Source organism: Struthio camelus, chromosome 20 (genome assembly GCF_040807025.1).
Source record: "Struthio camelus isolate bStrCam1 chromosome 20, bStrCam1.hap1, whole genome shotgun sequence".
In the NCBI taxonomy this organism is placed as follows: Eukaryota; Metazoa; Chordata; class Aves; order Struthioniformes; family Struthionidae; genus Struthio; species Struthio camelus.
In genome coordinates this window covers 9,764,999-9,781,956 of record NC_090961.1, presented here as the reverse complement: position 1 = coordinate 9,781,956, position 16,958 = coordinate 9,764,999, and the positions used below count along the sequence as shown (strand labels likewise).

Sequence of the window (16,958 nt, the reverse complement as noted above, 5' to 3'; positions counted from 1 at the left end):
GTTGGTATGTGTCCTACTAACGTAAATAGGAGCTTAGTAACTAGCACCTAGCACGGGGGGCTCAGGCTGCCTTTCACATCTGGCTACTTTGCTCCCCAAGCAATTTGGCCAGCGTAAGCAAGCTGCTTCTGTCTGATCACATTAGCTAAGTTCATCCACGTAAGACAACCCTATCCCACCAGGCACGGACCTGGCAGTCCATCATAGTGAAGATGTGGGTTATTACAGTGGGGTCTCCCACAGAACCCCAGTGCCTCTAGCGCTGCACTGGTAGACTCTGGTTTGCCATTTCTTTAGTTCAGCCTAACACCCAAAGCAACAAAAGAGTCTCATCATTTGTACAGTGTCTGGTGTAACACAGTGCAGACCAAACCAAGGCCCTTAGACCCCACTGTAAGAGAAAAGCTAATAATAATTAATTAATAGCACTGGAGATTCCCCCAGACCCCCCAGCACCTCCCCATATGCCTCTCCTTACTTGTACAGGCCATCTGGTTCCAGGCACTTGAAAATGACTGAATAGAGGCTGGTTTCAGGGATGTCTCCGTGGCTCCTACCCGCTGCCACACAGGAGGTTGCAAGGCCAGAAAGCAAATCATCCGCAAAGCTCAACGACTCTCCTGGAGAGCAGAGAGAAGAGCAAGGGCAAAACGTCAATGCAGATGCAAATTCTTGCTAACCATTTAAAGAATAATGCAAGAACAACCCTACGCAGCACAGGCCTAAGGGCAATCAACAAAGTCTAGCTGGCTGTGGCTGGTAGGAATGACCCCAAGTTTATATGGAGTATATTGCCTATGGACACTATATAAAGCAAGCAGAAAACACACTTGGGCCATCAGCTATAAAAGCGATCCATAGCAGAGAGACGAGGGGCCTATACCAGCCAGCCAGAAGCAGACAGCAGTTAAGTCATGGCTTGGACAGTGGAACAGTGCATTCATAGAGCATATAGGCAACATGTGGACTCACTTCAAGGACAGCTGACAAGCCAACTGCAAACACCACATGCGGGACCCGCATCCAAGAACGGGCTCTGTGGCTGCTCTTCGAGCTGACTGTTGCAATGACCATAGTTCAGCCACATCGAAGGACTGCCACTTTTCAATCTTTTTTTAAAGTATTTAAATTAAAAAAAAAAAAAAATTACTGAAAGACTTTTGTTTGTCATCTGTTTTAGAAAGCTCATTCAACACTCAGCTCATGACCCAGCTGAAACTGAAAATGTCCCATTAATTAAGCTTTTTGGGTCTGATTATCCCCTGCTTTGCCCGTGTGGCTCACTGTATTGGGGCAGGCTCTCTATCAGGTAGGTCTCAGTGTATTCTATTTCCATTCTGCATCAATGTAACTGAAAGTCCAAGATGCCAAGGGATACAAAACCAGACCAGCTGCCCTAATTGTGCCCTCACTCACAGACGGAAAGCAGAGGAGCCTGCTGCAGTTGATAGAGTTATGCTGGTGTAAGCAAACTTGGAGGCAGATTGCTGTGCAAGGTACCTTCTCCATGTGTAAATGTCAAGACACCACAGCAGAGAGAGGAGGAGAATTCCCTTCTCAGCATATTTCTTTCTTTATTTTTCTAAAAGTAAAACTGACTGAGAACTACTGAAATGAAACACAATTCTAGATTCTTGGTATATGCTGTAAGAAATAACCCATTGGTGTAATCAACACAGAACACCTAATTGTGTAGGCTGATTACCCAGGTAGAAAAAAAATCCCTTCCCCTCCAACCCCCTAAACCACATTTGCCTCTTGTCTCAAAATACAAAATTCAATAACAAATGTCCCCCTTGGCTAGAGAAAAGAGCAGCAATAAATTCTTTTCCTCCCTAAAGGAATCCAAGTCTTAATTATTCATTTTAATGCTCCCAGCACGACTTGTTCTTTCCAAACTTTTTTCAGGCAGCTCTGTCACTAGTCTCCGTAGCTTAACCTAGTTACGAGACACGGGTCTGTACCAAACTCCAAGCCAATTGAACAGGCAGGTTTGGTTGGCAGCAGTAAAATCACTGCTTGGAACTCGGAAGCATTGTACAGCCTTGAGTAAGTCCCTTAGCTCTGAGTTTATGATTTAAACAAACAAACAAACAAAAACCTTTTGGCTTTTCCTTGGCTATTGCTCTTTTCCAACTTTCATTTCCGCCCTTTTTCATACAACATATAATTGGATTGTGGAACTCCCTGTCACAAGAAGTCATTGAGAACAAAGACTCTGCTATGACTTAAAAACAAGCTGAATCACAAACACATAACGAAGAAGTAGGAACAGTTTGTGTTATCAAACTACAGAGAGAGCTTTTAAAACCTTCAAACCTCAAGCAACCTCTGTTTTGACCAGGAAGAACGGTCCTGGAGGACAGATTACTCCACAGTTGCCTGTTGTGGGGACCTCACACCTTCCTCCAGAGCACTCAGAATTGGCCGCAACAGGAGGCAGCGCAGACAGCCCCTGGGTCAACCCTGCCTGGCAACTCATGTGTCACTACTGAAGGTGTCAGGGTTCATTTCATTTTATTGTGTTTTCGTTAGTGCACTTTCTTTGCTTGTTTTCCTACTTCACTTGGACCTTGCTCTTTGCAAGTGGGTGCCGTATGTCTCTGAGCGGATGCCAGGCAGTCCCGGTCATAGGTGCTCATGTGCACTGGGATCACCACTGACCTTTCCCAACTATACCTTTGTTATTTCAAGCTGTGGCAGCTGAGCTGAAGATGTCCCCACTGCCACACAGGCACATGAGCTTCTCAGGGAGAACGAGCAGGCACATTGGGCCAAGGTGACATGGGATGTGTTGTGAGGACTATGTGTGCGTGTCCATACTGCAGTACGGAGTGTTTGGGCACCCCACTCTTTCCTGCATGCTGGAGAGCCAATGTTCTCCTGGCTTATGACAACACTTCCTTGTTACCAGTTTGAAACACTGTTTTGCAGTTGTAGAATTTTAGAGAAATTCAGTTGTGTCTAGTTGCTGACTTCTCAACTAACCTCCACCTGGAGGGAGACAACAAGGTAAAAATAACACTTTCATTAAAGAGAGCATGGAGGTCATTAACTACCCTATGGGGAACCTCATAAGCCAAGGAAGAGGAACAGCATCATTGCCCAAGCCCTTTTCAGTGGCCTTTCCTCAGGACATTTTTTTTAACATTAGAAAAGAGAAAACAAATTAAAACAGAAAAAAACGGGTCTCAGTCATTAAGGCGTATACCCAATATCATAGAGCCAAGAAGACAAAGATTACTGCTGGGCCCTTGCACCGAGGTCCCTTTTCCTCATGCAGCCCAGCTGGCCAGGCACAAGGAGAAACCTCCATGTTTTTGCAGTTACCTTCTCATGTGCCCTGTGGCAGGGAAAGCAAGATGGGTCATGGCTCACTTTCAAGGCTGAGGCAAGCCCTCTGGGATGAATTTTGGCAGGCACCAAACTAGCCAAAACTTTACGTCACGCCCAGCATATTGCGAGAGCGTAGGATGGCACCTAATGGGTTTGAAAGTCTATTCCTCCAAGAAACTGTTTACCTGACCCACTCATTCAGTACTTAGTTCCTCAGTGTCATCGACAATTAATACTGATTTCAACTGTCTCTTCCATTAATAAGAGATTTGCCTTTCACAAGGGAATTTAAGGACCTCCAAGGCGGCCACGTGGGTAGTGAAGCTGTGTCAAACGCAGCTCTCTGCAGTTCCAACCTTGCCAGTGAGCCTGAAATCGTATCCTGTACCCGAAGCTGAACAGCTGCCTGAGGTCCTGCTCAACAGGAGCTCTGGGGAAATACAAGCAGAGCTCTGGCTATTCCACATAATATTCTGCTGAATATCCCCTTCCTCCATCTTGTGCTCCAGAATCGTTGCCTTCCATATATGCTTACGGCACATATGTAAGCAGGCTGGAAACTTATGGAGTGACATTTGCCAGGGTCTCCTGATAGCCTCATAAAGCAGCTTAGAGAGGTGCGCCATGTCCCCTTCCCTTCAGTCCAAGCTCAGAACGGCATGGCCCTTATTTTTTCCCCAAGAGACTGCAGAAATCACTGTTTCCGATGTGGCATTCACCCATTTTGCTGCAGCCAGACATCTAATCACTGACTTTGTCTCGCTGACCTCCTGGAAACTTTCGCTCTCCAGCTAGTTTACTAGATACCCATGCAGACTGCCTTCACCAGACCTGCAGAGCCAAGCTGCAGGGGGTGGGCTGGCAGCTGGGAGGGAGATCAAAGTGCAGCCTGGCTGAAGGAAAGAGCAGTCAAGGTTGAGAGACCTGGCACGTGGGCTGCTGAAGCTGGCTACAGACTCCCCCCTCCCCACCACACACGGAAGACCAAGCTCGAGGGACAGCATCAGGGCACCGAGACGCAGCAAGCAGAGCCTGCAAGAGAGAAGGGAAAATAACAGCCACTACCATCCAAACACATCAGAAAAGGAAACAGCCTCAGAAATTATCCATTCCGGAAAATTGCCACAGAGACAGCATGTGGGCTGGCAGAGGCACAGGGGGAATGGACCACAAGCAATGGTAGAAAGGCAGCAGGTTGCTCACCTGACCCTGCATCAGGACTGAGCAGCACTTCACAGGGCTAGATACTTTTCAGCTAATCTTGTACAAACAAAGCTCTGATGCCCGCAAGAGGCACCATCCCCAGACACGTTCCCTGTGCCTCCCAGAAAGGCACTCAATCCATGCTAGACATATGCATGTGGCTGACAGACAAGCTAGCGCTTCATGGCTCCAGTTCCTGAAGAGCTTGTTCCAGCCCTCAGCTGAGTAGCATCTTCCTTCTCCTTGCAGCCCAGGTAGGCTCCAGGTGGTGCTGGCTTTCGGTCCCAGGGATGGACACCATCTCTCTTGAGTTAGATAGCAAAGGGAGAAGGCAGCCAGAAGCAGCTAGGGACTAGAGGCAGGCAAGGAGCTAAAAAAGAAGCTGTGGGGCTTGAGCTGGTACAAGCAGACAAAGCAATACATCTGGGGCACCAAGTCCTCACCACCATCGGCTGTGTTTGGCAGCAGCCGCAGCACAAGTGGTGCAACATGCGGATCGCAGAGAGAAGGCATCACACCTCAGCCTCTGCCTAAGGCCCTCCTGACTTTCATACTGGTGTGGGAAGGGACAGATGAGGGAAACTGGAGGGGAATTGGCATCAGTGAACAAAACGTTTCAAATTGGAAACGTAGACAGAACTACAAAGTGAGAAAGAGCAGGAAACTTGGACCCAGAACAAAACCCCTCTTGGCACCGTGCTCTAGGACGCTAGCAGTCCCCTTGATTTTTCCCACTGCCCCCCCATGGCACAGCACAGTTTTGGTTTTTGATTTTTTTTTCAGGTCCTAAAGAAAAAAGGGTGTTGAGAAGCTTTTTTTGCTCTGTGGAAGGGCTATGCTGTATACACGTTAACCCAAGGCACTGATTGCATGGCTGCTACAGGGGACTGGATGAACTGGGGGGCTCCTCCTAATCCTGCATCCCTAAGTCATGGGGCTGGGTGAGGTGCTGGAGGGAGAGACAGAGCCTGAATCCGTGCAGCTGGAGAAAGAGGAAATCATGGACAGAGATAAAAACAACGACGGGTGGCAAAGCAAGTAGCTGAGCAGAGAAACTGTGATGAGTAACAGTACAGGACCAAGGGGGAGATTTGCACTGGCACGTGCCCTCCATGGGCACGAGGAATATGCTAGGGATAAAGCATATGTCTATGCTAGGGAGAAGGAGAGATGGGACAGGAAAGGAAAATGCAGGGCTGAGACGAGGACTTCAAAGGGTGAGGCTAGGACTTGCAGGGAGACTGCAAGTAGGATGGAAAAAGTCAGGCACAATCACTGAATTAAACTGTATATTAAAATTGCACAGATCGCTGTCCTTGAGGCACTCATAAGCTTTAGAATGCTTGGCTTTGCAACCTTAGTCATGTTCTTTTAGTGCAGTTTTGAAGTGAAAGGAGCAGGCTAGCAATGAGCAATGCCCTTACATGCAGGCTGCATCACACACGATGGTCTGACTCTGCCACCGAGTTCAATGGGACCTGCCTTAAACGTGGAGTGCACTGCTAGTCCCCCTGCATGGGAGGAAATGAAGCTCACGGGATTTGCCAAGGTGATGTCAATTTGGGTTAAGCCAAAACCCTTGCAATAAAATCCCTACAGCGAAAGGGTGCTTTGTGCTCAACGCTGAGCCTCCGGTGAACTTTTCTCTTTCATTGGCCCTGCTACAATGGAACAAAAGCAAAGGGCTTGTTCCCAAAATAGCAAAATAGATGCTAGCAAAGGTGCTGAAACCTCAGCCCCAAGGCTGGGAGTATTTCTGCACCTGTGTAAGCAGCAGTGAGATTGCTGCTGGTGCCAGACTGCACGGACCACGGAGCAAACGTGGGGTCCGATGAGGGATGCCCCAGGGACGAACCGACTACCCAGAGCTGCCTGTCAATCTGCAGCGTATGCAAGCAGCTGCTCTTCTGTGCTCCCTCCACATGACTTTTTTTGTTCGTCTCACACAAGGCAAAGTGTCTCTTTCTTCAGTCTGCGGTACTCTGAGAGCAGCTGAAACAAATTTTCCTAAGCTTTCCCTAGGACCAAAGGAGAACAATTCATTCTCTAGATTTAGATTGGGAGCTTGTCAGTTGGATATAAGGGAGGCAGCGACCATATTTGCTGGCAGTGCAAGCGATGACAGGCCACCAACACAGTCCTACCAAGTAAGAGTGGTGCTAGGGTGCTGTATCCTGTAGCAACAGAGGAATACTGACCCAACTGCACGGGGCCTGGCGACAGCTCAGTTAGAAGATACTACATGGTGTTGCTTATCTGTGTTCGTGAAAGAGGCAGCACCAAAACTGGAAAAGCAGGAAATGAAGGTTCATAGGGAGTAACGAAAGGCACAAGGAGTTGACCATACAAGCGGAGACAGAACAAAAGAAAAAAAGGCCAAGCAGAGATACATTACTCTATGAATACATCAACAGGGCAGGCACTCAGATGGAAAATAAATATTTAGGCTAATGGGCAATAATGGCACAAGAAAGTAAATTGGATATGAATAAACGGTCTTCTCCTGAGAAGGGCAAATAACCTAACAATCTTTTAAGAAGGAGTTTGATCATTTTATGAAAGGGATTATATGGATAAGTAGCTCGTGATGGAAACCAAAGGGGCTTCTCTTTCCCGTCTGGATCTCTGTGCTCTCACACACTCCCGCCAGCAAATATAAAGAAGGATTTTAGCCTCCCAAAGCACAGGCCTTCTAGATTGCTATAGTATCTTTGCTCGCATTATTAAATTTCAGAAAGAATCCAAAGATTCTCTGCAGAGTAAATGATAGCTAAGTAGATCATCTCTGTGGAGTAGGAGGTATTTTATTGACCAGACAGCCATCTGTGTCCTTCATTAATAGTAATAAATAATTGATGTCATGCTAAATAAAGCAATAAGCTGTTACAGATGTCAAGGACAAATGACCAGCTCCTGTGAGGATGTCTCACCTGTGCTCACTTCTCAGTGGCAACAAATCCAAATCAGAGCTGAATATCACTCTGCTTAGTGCTGCATCCAACAAAAGATGCTACCTGCTGTACACTGATGACAGGGTACTGGGGCAACATTGCTCTGCAACAGGATGCTGCCTCTCCTAATTGCATGCTGTATCCCCACAAGACTCTCTTCCCCCTAACTTCCATGCCACTGCCTTCACACGGCTGGTCTGCCTCAAACCGTCCAGCTCCCCAAGCAGCTTTTGAAAATCAATCCCTGCTCTAATAAGGGCTGCCACAAAGATGCAGCTCTATCCATGTGGCATTTCCCTTTGCTCTTCAGTGCAACCCCTCTCTAGTGCCTCGTACTCTTCTGTAGGCAGGGCTGTGGAGTTTGGCAAACCTCCTCCTTTTGGTTTTGTAAACATGTGTCTCGCACTGACTCCAGTGTCCTCATGAGTCAGAGCTCTCCCTAACACAGAGGAAAATAACAGCACATCTAGAGCTTGCAGGGGGGTTAGCTCTAGCCTGTGAAGCTTTGCAAACCTGTGCTGGGTAAGGCCAGGGTTGGCTGCACTAAGGAGTGTAGGTCAACCCGCTAGTGATGGCTCTGGGACAGCCTCCAGGAACTCTAACTCTCAGCAAGATTTCCTGGGGAACTCAAGCTGATGTCCCACCTGGTGAAGAATATCCCAGGCTCAGCAGCCTGTCTGCAAAGCTGAACTGATGATCTGGTCTAAAGCAAGCAAATTTCTAGTCATATGGGGCTGTATTCAGATTGCCAACTGTGACACCTAGGATGGGCCGGGTGGAAGAACTGTGGAACTAGAATGGCAGGAGTGGGCTCAGCCACTCACTATCAGCATCTGTCAGTGTTATAGCTGTCTCTCTCCTTTGACCACAAAATGTGCCAGCGCCCAGCAGTTGTGGATAGCACACAGGATGAATCACTTACCCACCATGACATGTTCTGCTGAAGACAACAGAGTTAGAAAGCTAAGTTCATCTACACTAAACAAGAGAGCTAGGTCAGGAGATTGCTCTAAGTTAGAGAAGGAAAAGGAAGTTTTCGGACCTTCAAGCGAGCCTCCCAGGGCTGAGAGCAGCAAAGGCAAAGCCCAGGTGGTACAAAACAAAGAAACGAAGAGAGGAGAGACCCCTCTGCTGTGACTTTGCCATTAAGATTCCTAGAAAGAGCAAGAAGAGGAAAGTATGAAGACACCAATGCCTCTCAGTCTTGACAGCTTCTTTACTAGACTAGATTAAACCAATCTTGCAGCGTTACCAGTCACTTTCTTCTGATTGTGGTTTTCTCTCTCTGTCTTTCTCCCTCTTGCTTTTTTTCAACCTGTTTTTAATTTACTCTTGTGGCATCTCTGACTGTGACCTCATTCTGGTACTTAGGAAGAAAAAAGAGAGAGTGTCCTTTAAAAAAGAAATGAAAGAAATCATATTTTATTTAGCTTGGTTGGTTTTGAAGCTTTAGCAGAAGAAAGATTAACCTTTTCTGCCTAACTTAATGAAAACAAGGAGAAAGTCTGTATGGATAAATAAATATCTGTGTGGGTATGGAGCAGGCATGATCGTGTTACAGCCCCGGTGGAGCTGTAATGGGGAACAGGCGCGTTCCTGCACAGCGGCTCCCAATTCCCTATCCATTTTCAAGGAAAGAAAAACAGAGTAGAATGTCAGAGGCCCAAGTGGGCATAAATGAGGAAGCCCAGGGAAGGCAGATGGGGCCCAGCGAGGACTTCCGTCCCCAGCAGTGACCTTCGGAGCAATGCCAGGAAAGCAGATGGAAAAGGAGGCTTTACTCCACTTTGCTCTTGCCAAGTTTTGTTTCCTAAAATCGGGAAACAAATGGCACACTGCGGCCTCCCAATTTGTCACGTTTTGGGGGTCCTCTTCACAGCCTCCTCTCCCTCCAGGGCTCTGCCTCCAAGGAGCTGAGGTTTACAGGAGGGCTGTGAGCAGAAGGCCTGTCCCAGTTTTTTGGAACCACAGATGAGGAGCACAGGCTTGCAAGGCTGTTCCTCCAGAACAAGGTTATACCTGGGTTTAATGCACTTTGGCCTGGCTCTTGGTGGGGAGGGCAGTGAAAGGTGGTTTGTCTTGGAGATGATGGGCTGATTTAAATTAGTGTAACATAACTTCAGGCAACAGAGCTGTTCCGATTTACATCAGCAGATGGTCTGTCTCACTGCCTAAGAGATCATTAGAAGCAAACTGTCCCCACTGATCCTGGTGGAAGGATGTCAGAACCTCTTTCCCCAGATAGCTTGCCAGATTATAAAAGACAGAAAAAGGCTTAATGCTTGTCGAAAAATCTTCTGCCCACATTCCAAGAGTACCCACACATGCTGGCCTTACTTGTCAGACAGAGCCGGCTAGGCCCCACTCCTAAAAAGCTTGCAGCCTCCAAAATCATTTCTTTCTTGCGACTTTTCTCAAAGATGCATCAGGAATCCCTTTGGCTGGACACAGGTAGTCTAGGTTAAAACTAGATATGGAAAAGGTAACATTATGTGCAGCTTTGGGCACAGTTTGTGTCTCACTTGCTAATTTACACAACAGAGCCAGTAGCAACACTTCTCTGAATGACTGGTCACCCCGCCCGGTTAAGCTATGAATTTTGGGGGGGACTTGTTTTGTACACACATATGATATTAGATATATTTATGATGATGAAAGGTTCTCCTCTGGGCTTCCCAGGTCCTCTGCTGACTGAAGACTGCATTTGTAAATGAATGTATTTTCAAGAGCAACATTTTAGTTGAGGTAAGAGCAAGCATTGCATTTGAGTGTCGCAAAAGTCCCTTGAATGTCTCTTGTTGCTGCTCTCTAGGGCTAGAACCTGCTGCAGACAGAGCGACATACAGAACTGAAGGACAGGCTATCTTGCACTACTCTTACCCAAGAGCAGCCAGCTGAGCAGAAGGAAATGGTCTTAATTTGGATGAGCTGCGATGTTCTAAAATCACGATGCACAAGGTTAATCATGAGCATATCCTTCTTTTAGGATCATCTACAGGACTCATTGCTACTTCATCTGAGCTCTCCACACATGCTGCTTTTGACAGATCTTTCATAGTCAATATCTAAGGCCTCAGAAAAACTGCTTCAGCTCATGTAAAAATCCATCGCATCCTCCATCTCCCCCAAGGCAGTATGCTGCTGGAGGAGAGTGGGAATTAATGCATTTCATTCTGTGCTGTAAGCCCTCCAGTATTTCTCAGGGTTCACTGGGTTGCTAAGGATCAACCACAGCCAGACACAAGCTGACTCTGCTATGCTTGGAGCCATCCAGACATGGGCCCGTTCCAATCTCAAGCCACGTATGCACATTAGCATGGTGGAGAGTCCAAGCGAATGTATCTGTTCTCTTGGAGTTAGTTTTGGGCTCTGTGGCACATTAACACAGCTACCTGATTTCAAGACAAAGTGGGACTCTCTTTGTGCTGGGAGCTGTGCAGACACACAGCAAAGACATGAACTCTGTCCTCAGATACTTCTGCTGTGGCAGAAGATCCTTGTCCATCACCATAGATCCTGTTCCCGCTCTCATTCTTGCTTTTCTTTCATTTTTCAACTCTTTAGAGGTTTCTAAACAATGGACCAGGGGTCCTGATGGCCGGTAGTCCCTGAGGTCCATGGTCAGCAGTCTGCGGCTGATTTAGGGACCGTCTGGAGCCTTATGTTCAAAAGGAATCCAACTAGCCTTGCTACAGCCCCAGAACCACTCTTCTACCACATAAACTGATGTGTCAGATGTTTCACAGAAGACAACAAGCCCTATACCATACATAACCTCTTTCTTAAAGGCACAAAGCTGCTTCCCTGTTGCGGTTCTTAAGAAAAAGTAAGGGTTTGCAAGCCACTGTCCTCAAATGATTCCTAGATTTTGGAAGCAAAGATGACACCAAGCAGCTGGGCTCCACCAGCCCAAAACACTAGATCGTTCCATCTGCTGCTGGAATTAAGATGCCTATCCTGAAACAGTGAAACATGTTGCAGGGTAATTCTGGGATCCTCTCTAAATAAAGGTCAAGGACTAGGTGATTCTAGCCAGTCCAAGTGGGCCCTAGTAATATTCCTACCCTGTGTCTGACATACTAACTTGCCTAATGCACAGTCTTCCTAACCTGCCTAGTACATTAGTGCACAAGAAAGCAGGGAAGACCTGCCAAATAGTGGGCACAGGTCCTTCATTTCCAACTCTACTGAGTGGTCTGTTACTTTTATTTTCAGCTTTCTATGACCTAGTACTCAGGTAGTTTAATCTTCCAGAGAACCGCACCGATTGCCCATTGACTTGCACTCATTTGAGACTAAGCATTTAGAGAGGTCTTGCACACACACACACACACACACACACACACACACAGCCTCAAATACCAAACTAGCAGGAGGGGAAAGAACACTTCTTAGGAAGAAACTCAGTGTGCAATTAATCTCTAAAAATATGATTATCTTGAGTAATTTGTCAAATTAAGTTACTGAAAACCTATGCCAAAAAACCATCATTGCTCTGTGCTTCAGTTCTCCTTGCACTTTTTGGGGAAAGTGGTATTATTTGAGTTCTGTGAGATCAGAAAATTACTTCTATATCACCACTGTTCCCTTCCCCTCCTCCTGGTCCATTCTTACACTTCAAGGCTCAGTGCTGGACCATACACCAAAGTTCATTACTGGCAATGGCAACCGATGTAAATAAACTATTCTTTATTTGGTTCAGTTTATTCTAAATAGAGGCAATACGTGCAGATGCGGATGTTTGTGGACCATTAGTGATAAGACTTTGGACCAGCATATTCAGAGGGGCTCAGCACACACAATTGCAGCCAGATCTGCAGCCTGTTGGCCAATGAATACTTACAAAAATTCGTCCTGATGGAGGGACCTGCATGGAAGCAGACCTCTTACTTGGCCTCAGGATGCAGTCTTGAACATTTGAGAATGTGGGGCAGATCCTCAGCTCATAAAATCTCCTGTAGCTCCCTTGAAGTCAATGGAACAATAACAATTTACACTAGCTGAGTTTCTGCATCCTGGCTGTGAGCTATTTGGAACAACTACACCATAATGATTATTACAGATATTCTGAATCACTTGTCTCAGATGGATAGGAGAATACCATTGTACATGCAAATACGGACTGGGTTTGCTATGATTTCCAAAGAATTATTGACCCATATCTTGCAAACATTTACACATGTTTAGATTTATTCATGTGAGTTGTTCCATTCCACTCATGTGCCAGATAAACTCATGTACATGTTTGCAGGACTGAGGTTAAACCCTGTGAAAACATAGCAAGCTCTGAATATTTTCGTAGGTATGTTCAGTTAGCTCATGTTCCGACTAGGAAGTATGTCATTTCATTATTCTTCTTTTCATAAACTTCCATTAATCCAATCAGGTACTACAGGAGAAGCCAAACGTGGTATCATGATAAAAATCGAGAAAAGAAACAAATATCTGACCAAACTCAGAAGCCAGAAACCATCCCTCAGTCAGGACTAATACACGCAAGAGCTGACCTCAGTTCTTGAACAAGGAATGACCTGGGTTACTAGAATACATTCACAAGTTCCTTAATACAGATAATGAATCTTTCACTTACTGATTTCCTCATAACGAAGGTAACATTTTTCTTCACAGTTCTGACTCATTAGAAGACACGCGTCAGTGAAATGAAGAAAGCTGGGAATCTCTCGACTAGCAAGAGTCTAGTTCATCATCAGTACATCCATCATCACATCAGCAATTACTCTACCTTTTCCACCAAGAACACAAAGTGAGACAGGATCTCCGGCACCAGTGTACAGTCCCACTGCTCATGAGGACAGCATATAATCTCTAATTTCCTTCAACTGAGCTGGTTTTGTCTGTTTGAAGACAAAACATACGTCAACAAGGCACGTGACATCTAAAGACTGCAGCACGCTTCATGAAGGCCATTAATGCCTCTGACAGTGTAGCAGCACTTACATTCCTCAATCAAGATGTGAGCTCTGTTACAATACACACCTGCGTAGCAGAAGGCTACAAGAGGAGGCAGGCAAAGGGGCAGAGACACAAAGAAAGGAAATTACTTTTTCAAGATCACGCAGCAGGCAAAAGGCAGATTTGGGGCTAGAACCCAGACTCCCAGTCCAGATCTCTAACCACTAATGCCTGGCTTTCATCTCATAAAGACTACTAACTCCTTTTTATAACCAAGCAAAATTCAGGCGCTGAGGCGATACTAAATAAGTACACAGCAGGACACTGGCACAGAAAGCAATATCTTTTGCTATGAATTTTAAGTCACATTTCCTAGGATCCCAGACAAATCAATCTTGGCATCCACCGGCAAAGGGGAGTTGTCACTAACAGGACAGCTCTGACAGACGCTGTCCCTTAGTGCGAGACTGCCTGAGAACCATCTCACCGAAGGCCCAGTAGGGTGGGAAGAGTCATTTGACCCCTAGATGTCCTTGCCAAAGCAAGTTGTCTGGGCACGCTCAAAGTCCCCGAGATCACCCATCGCTATAGAATGGTTAGCTGGAGACACGTCATCGCCAGCAACTGTGTAACATCCTACCACTTAGAGGACAAAAGACAGATTCCCCAAATGAGCAGAGGAGGATTAAGCCAAGTGGTAAATGGATTCCACGGCTGTCCCAGGATCTGTGCTGATGAGGGAAGCCAGTGCCAGGTAGCCAACCCGGAGCTCGTACAGCGATGTTATCGCTTCCCTCTTTTCTTCCAATCCATAAATAGAATCCAAACATTGCTTGGGCCATGTTAGAAAGATAAGGAGAGTCTCTCCCATCCCCTGTAAAACCTGAAATAGAAACCCCACTACTCCCTACCTTAAGCATCAAGCGTAGGATGCTGACATTTAGCAGTAGGCAAAATCACCCAAACAATGAACCCTCTCTCTCTTCCCTCCTCCCTCCCCGAGTCCCCTGGAAAATGTTCACAAAGTAAAATGGAAAAAAAAAAAAAAAAAAAAAACCCACCCAACAACCAAAACCCAACCCTCCAAAGGCTGTGGAAATAACATGTAGAGGAGAACAGTGAGTCAGTCTCTGCTAACAGCACAAGGATCACCAGTCCTGAAGGCGGAGATGATTCACCAAGAGAGCAAGAACTAGAAAGGTGAAGTGACCAAAAAGAGGGTGGAGAAAGAAAGTTGTGTCCAAGGAAGGGAGGGAACAAGAAATTAAATGTTTCTGGATTGCATGCACCTTGTTCTTTATCAAACACAATTCAACTGGACCTGATTCTGGATGATTCTCTTGATAATGGTTAAGATTATTCCCTTGGTTCTTTCTGTAACCTTTCTTCATGAGAACAGGAGCAAAACTGCTGTAAGACCACGACCAATACTCGTACCCTGCTCCTTCCTCTCTTTTTCCTGTTCATGAGATGCTCAGTGGAGCCTCACCCCTTCTGCTTCCATCCGTCCTTTCCTGCACCCATTGCCTTTAACTGCTGCAGCATTACATGATTCCGTTTTGCCCATAAAAGATGCCTTCGAGGAGATGAGAAAAGCAAGGCCTGCTCAGCAGCACAGCATGCTGTGGGGAGGCCGTTCTGGATGCCACTGGCACAGAAAGCACATTGTCACCATCGATGGACAGGAGAATGGGGGCTCTGGCTCCTGGAAAGAATTCTGCTTGCCAGAACGCTTTCCTTTTATTCCTCCATTCATCCTTCTTTCTCAGCTGCCCCCCCTTTTATCTAATAACCATAAAAATTCAAACCCAAAAACTTGCTCTGAAAAAAACTAAATACCAAATAGAAAGAAAAAAAAAATCTCCCTCTCAAGTTCACAATGAGAGCTGTAAAACTTTTTCAGCTTGGAAAATTCTCCCGGTCAGTTTTTCCTACTGTTTAATCCCCGCTTTGAGTTACACAGAATGAGTAAACACATTTTATAAGGTTCTAATTCATACCTAACCCATACAGTTTATAGCTTAACATAGTAAAATATACATACACACACACACATACTTTATACACACACACACGCACACATATACATAGGTATAAAATAGCCCTGATTCCACTGCTGCAAGCCTCACAGCAGCAGGTCTGATTGCTCTGACATGTGTTCTGCTATGAAAGGAAGCCTGGCATGGTTAGGTGTGAGTTAGCTGGCCTGGGGAGCAGTTTCCGCTGCAGATTCCTGCAACCTCCTTTGTAATAAATAATTAGTCAGTCTCGTTAAGGGAGCGGCGGGAGAGTGGGAACATCCACTGCTCTGTCCTTGGAGGGCTAAGGAACGCCACCACGTGGATCCAAGGAACAGTTTTGCCTGCTTGCTGCCCAGCAAGTACCTGGAGCAAAGCTCCTTCCCAGGAATGCAGACGGAGGCTGGGCTTGAGGTGGTGCAGCCAAGGCAGTGCAGCTACCGCGGTGCAGCGGCAGGGCGCCAGGCAAAGATGCCATCTGTCTGAAAGGCACCTCTCTGGGGCCAGTCATCAGAGAAAACCTGAAGGGGGGCAATCAATCAGAAATGGGCATATGAATGCCCTCGAGTTTAGTTCTGCAGGAAGGTACAGCCCCCACTCCTGAACGTCTGCAGGTAGTTACGGGTTAGGGTTAGCCCTGACAGCGGCGTTGCAAACATTTTGCTCTATGCCCAGGCTCTACACCAAGCTGCTGTAAGGGTGGTTAATCCGCTACTGCTAAATTGCTTCATGAGCCTTCGTACAATATCATCGAGCAAAAGTGAGGTCAGCTGCTCTGTGTTATAGATACCACTAAGGCCAAATGGCTGGCTGAAGTTCAGCCTCCCACCCCAGCTTTTGAGAGCCAGTCACCGCCTCGTGCCTCTGTCTCCCTGGAGGCGGAACTGATCGATTCGCCCAGTTAGACCTGGGCTGCACTTCAGTCCTCTCTTTTTTTTTTTAGCCTTTTAACCAGGTGTAGGCAGGGGAGATAGAGTCCTTTTGACCACTAGTCAACAATGTGAGCTAATTCTACACAGCAGGAAAAATACACAGCTTGATGCAGAGGGCTTTTGAACAACAGCAGACCTCCAAAGCCTAAAGGGAGCTCTATCTTACCATTTCTAAAGGAAGTCTATGAAACAAGAGCTATTCTCAAGCACCCTCAAGAGTGAATAACTGTGCTCATCAGACCAAAAATCTTCTCAGCAACAACATCTGCAGCTTCTGCACAGCAGGAGTGTTTTAACATTTTGATCTGAATGCCAATGGCTTTGTAACTTGGTTGTAATCTGAAGGTAGGAGATCTTCACTACTATTGACTAAGGAATTGACTCTACTATTGCTCTTAAGGAGATGACTTCCCTTGAACTATTCCGTTTTGGGTTTTCCTGGTTGCAGCTTGCTACTGAACTAAACCAAGGGTTTTGTACTGTCCAATACTTCTGTCATAGAGAACATCTCTTACTGATTAGAGCATCGTTTCCACTATATCTCTGCAAGACCACACCAAGACATCATTTCCCCACAGGAAAGAGACACAGTAACAGACAGAGGG

At 46.3% G+C, this 16,958-nt stretch overlaps 1 protein-coding gene across 3 annotated transcripts in view; it reads right to left on the bottom strand.

The window, feature by feature from the left end:
• Nucleotides 1-16,958, bottom strand: part of ASTN2 (astrotactin 2) — a 433,162-nt gene that overhangs the window by 39,209 nt on the left and 376,995 nt on the right. For all 3 annotated transcript variants that reach the window (XM_068914561.1, XM_068914562.1, XM_068914563.1), the window contains exon 20: nt 479-620. In XM_068914561.1, coding sequence (XP_068770662.1) covers nt 479-620 — 142 coding nt within the window. The remainder of the gene's footprint in view (nt 1-478; nt 621-16,958) is intronic.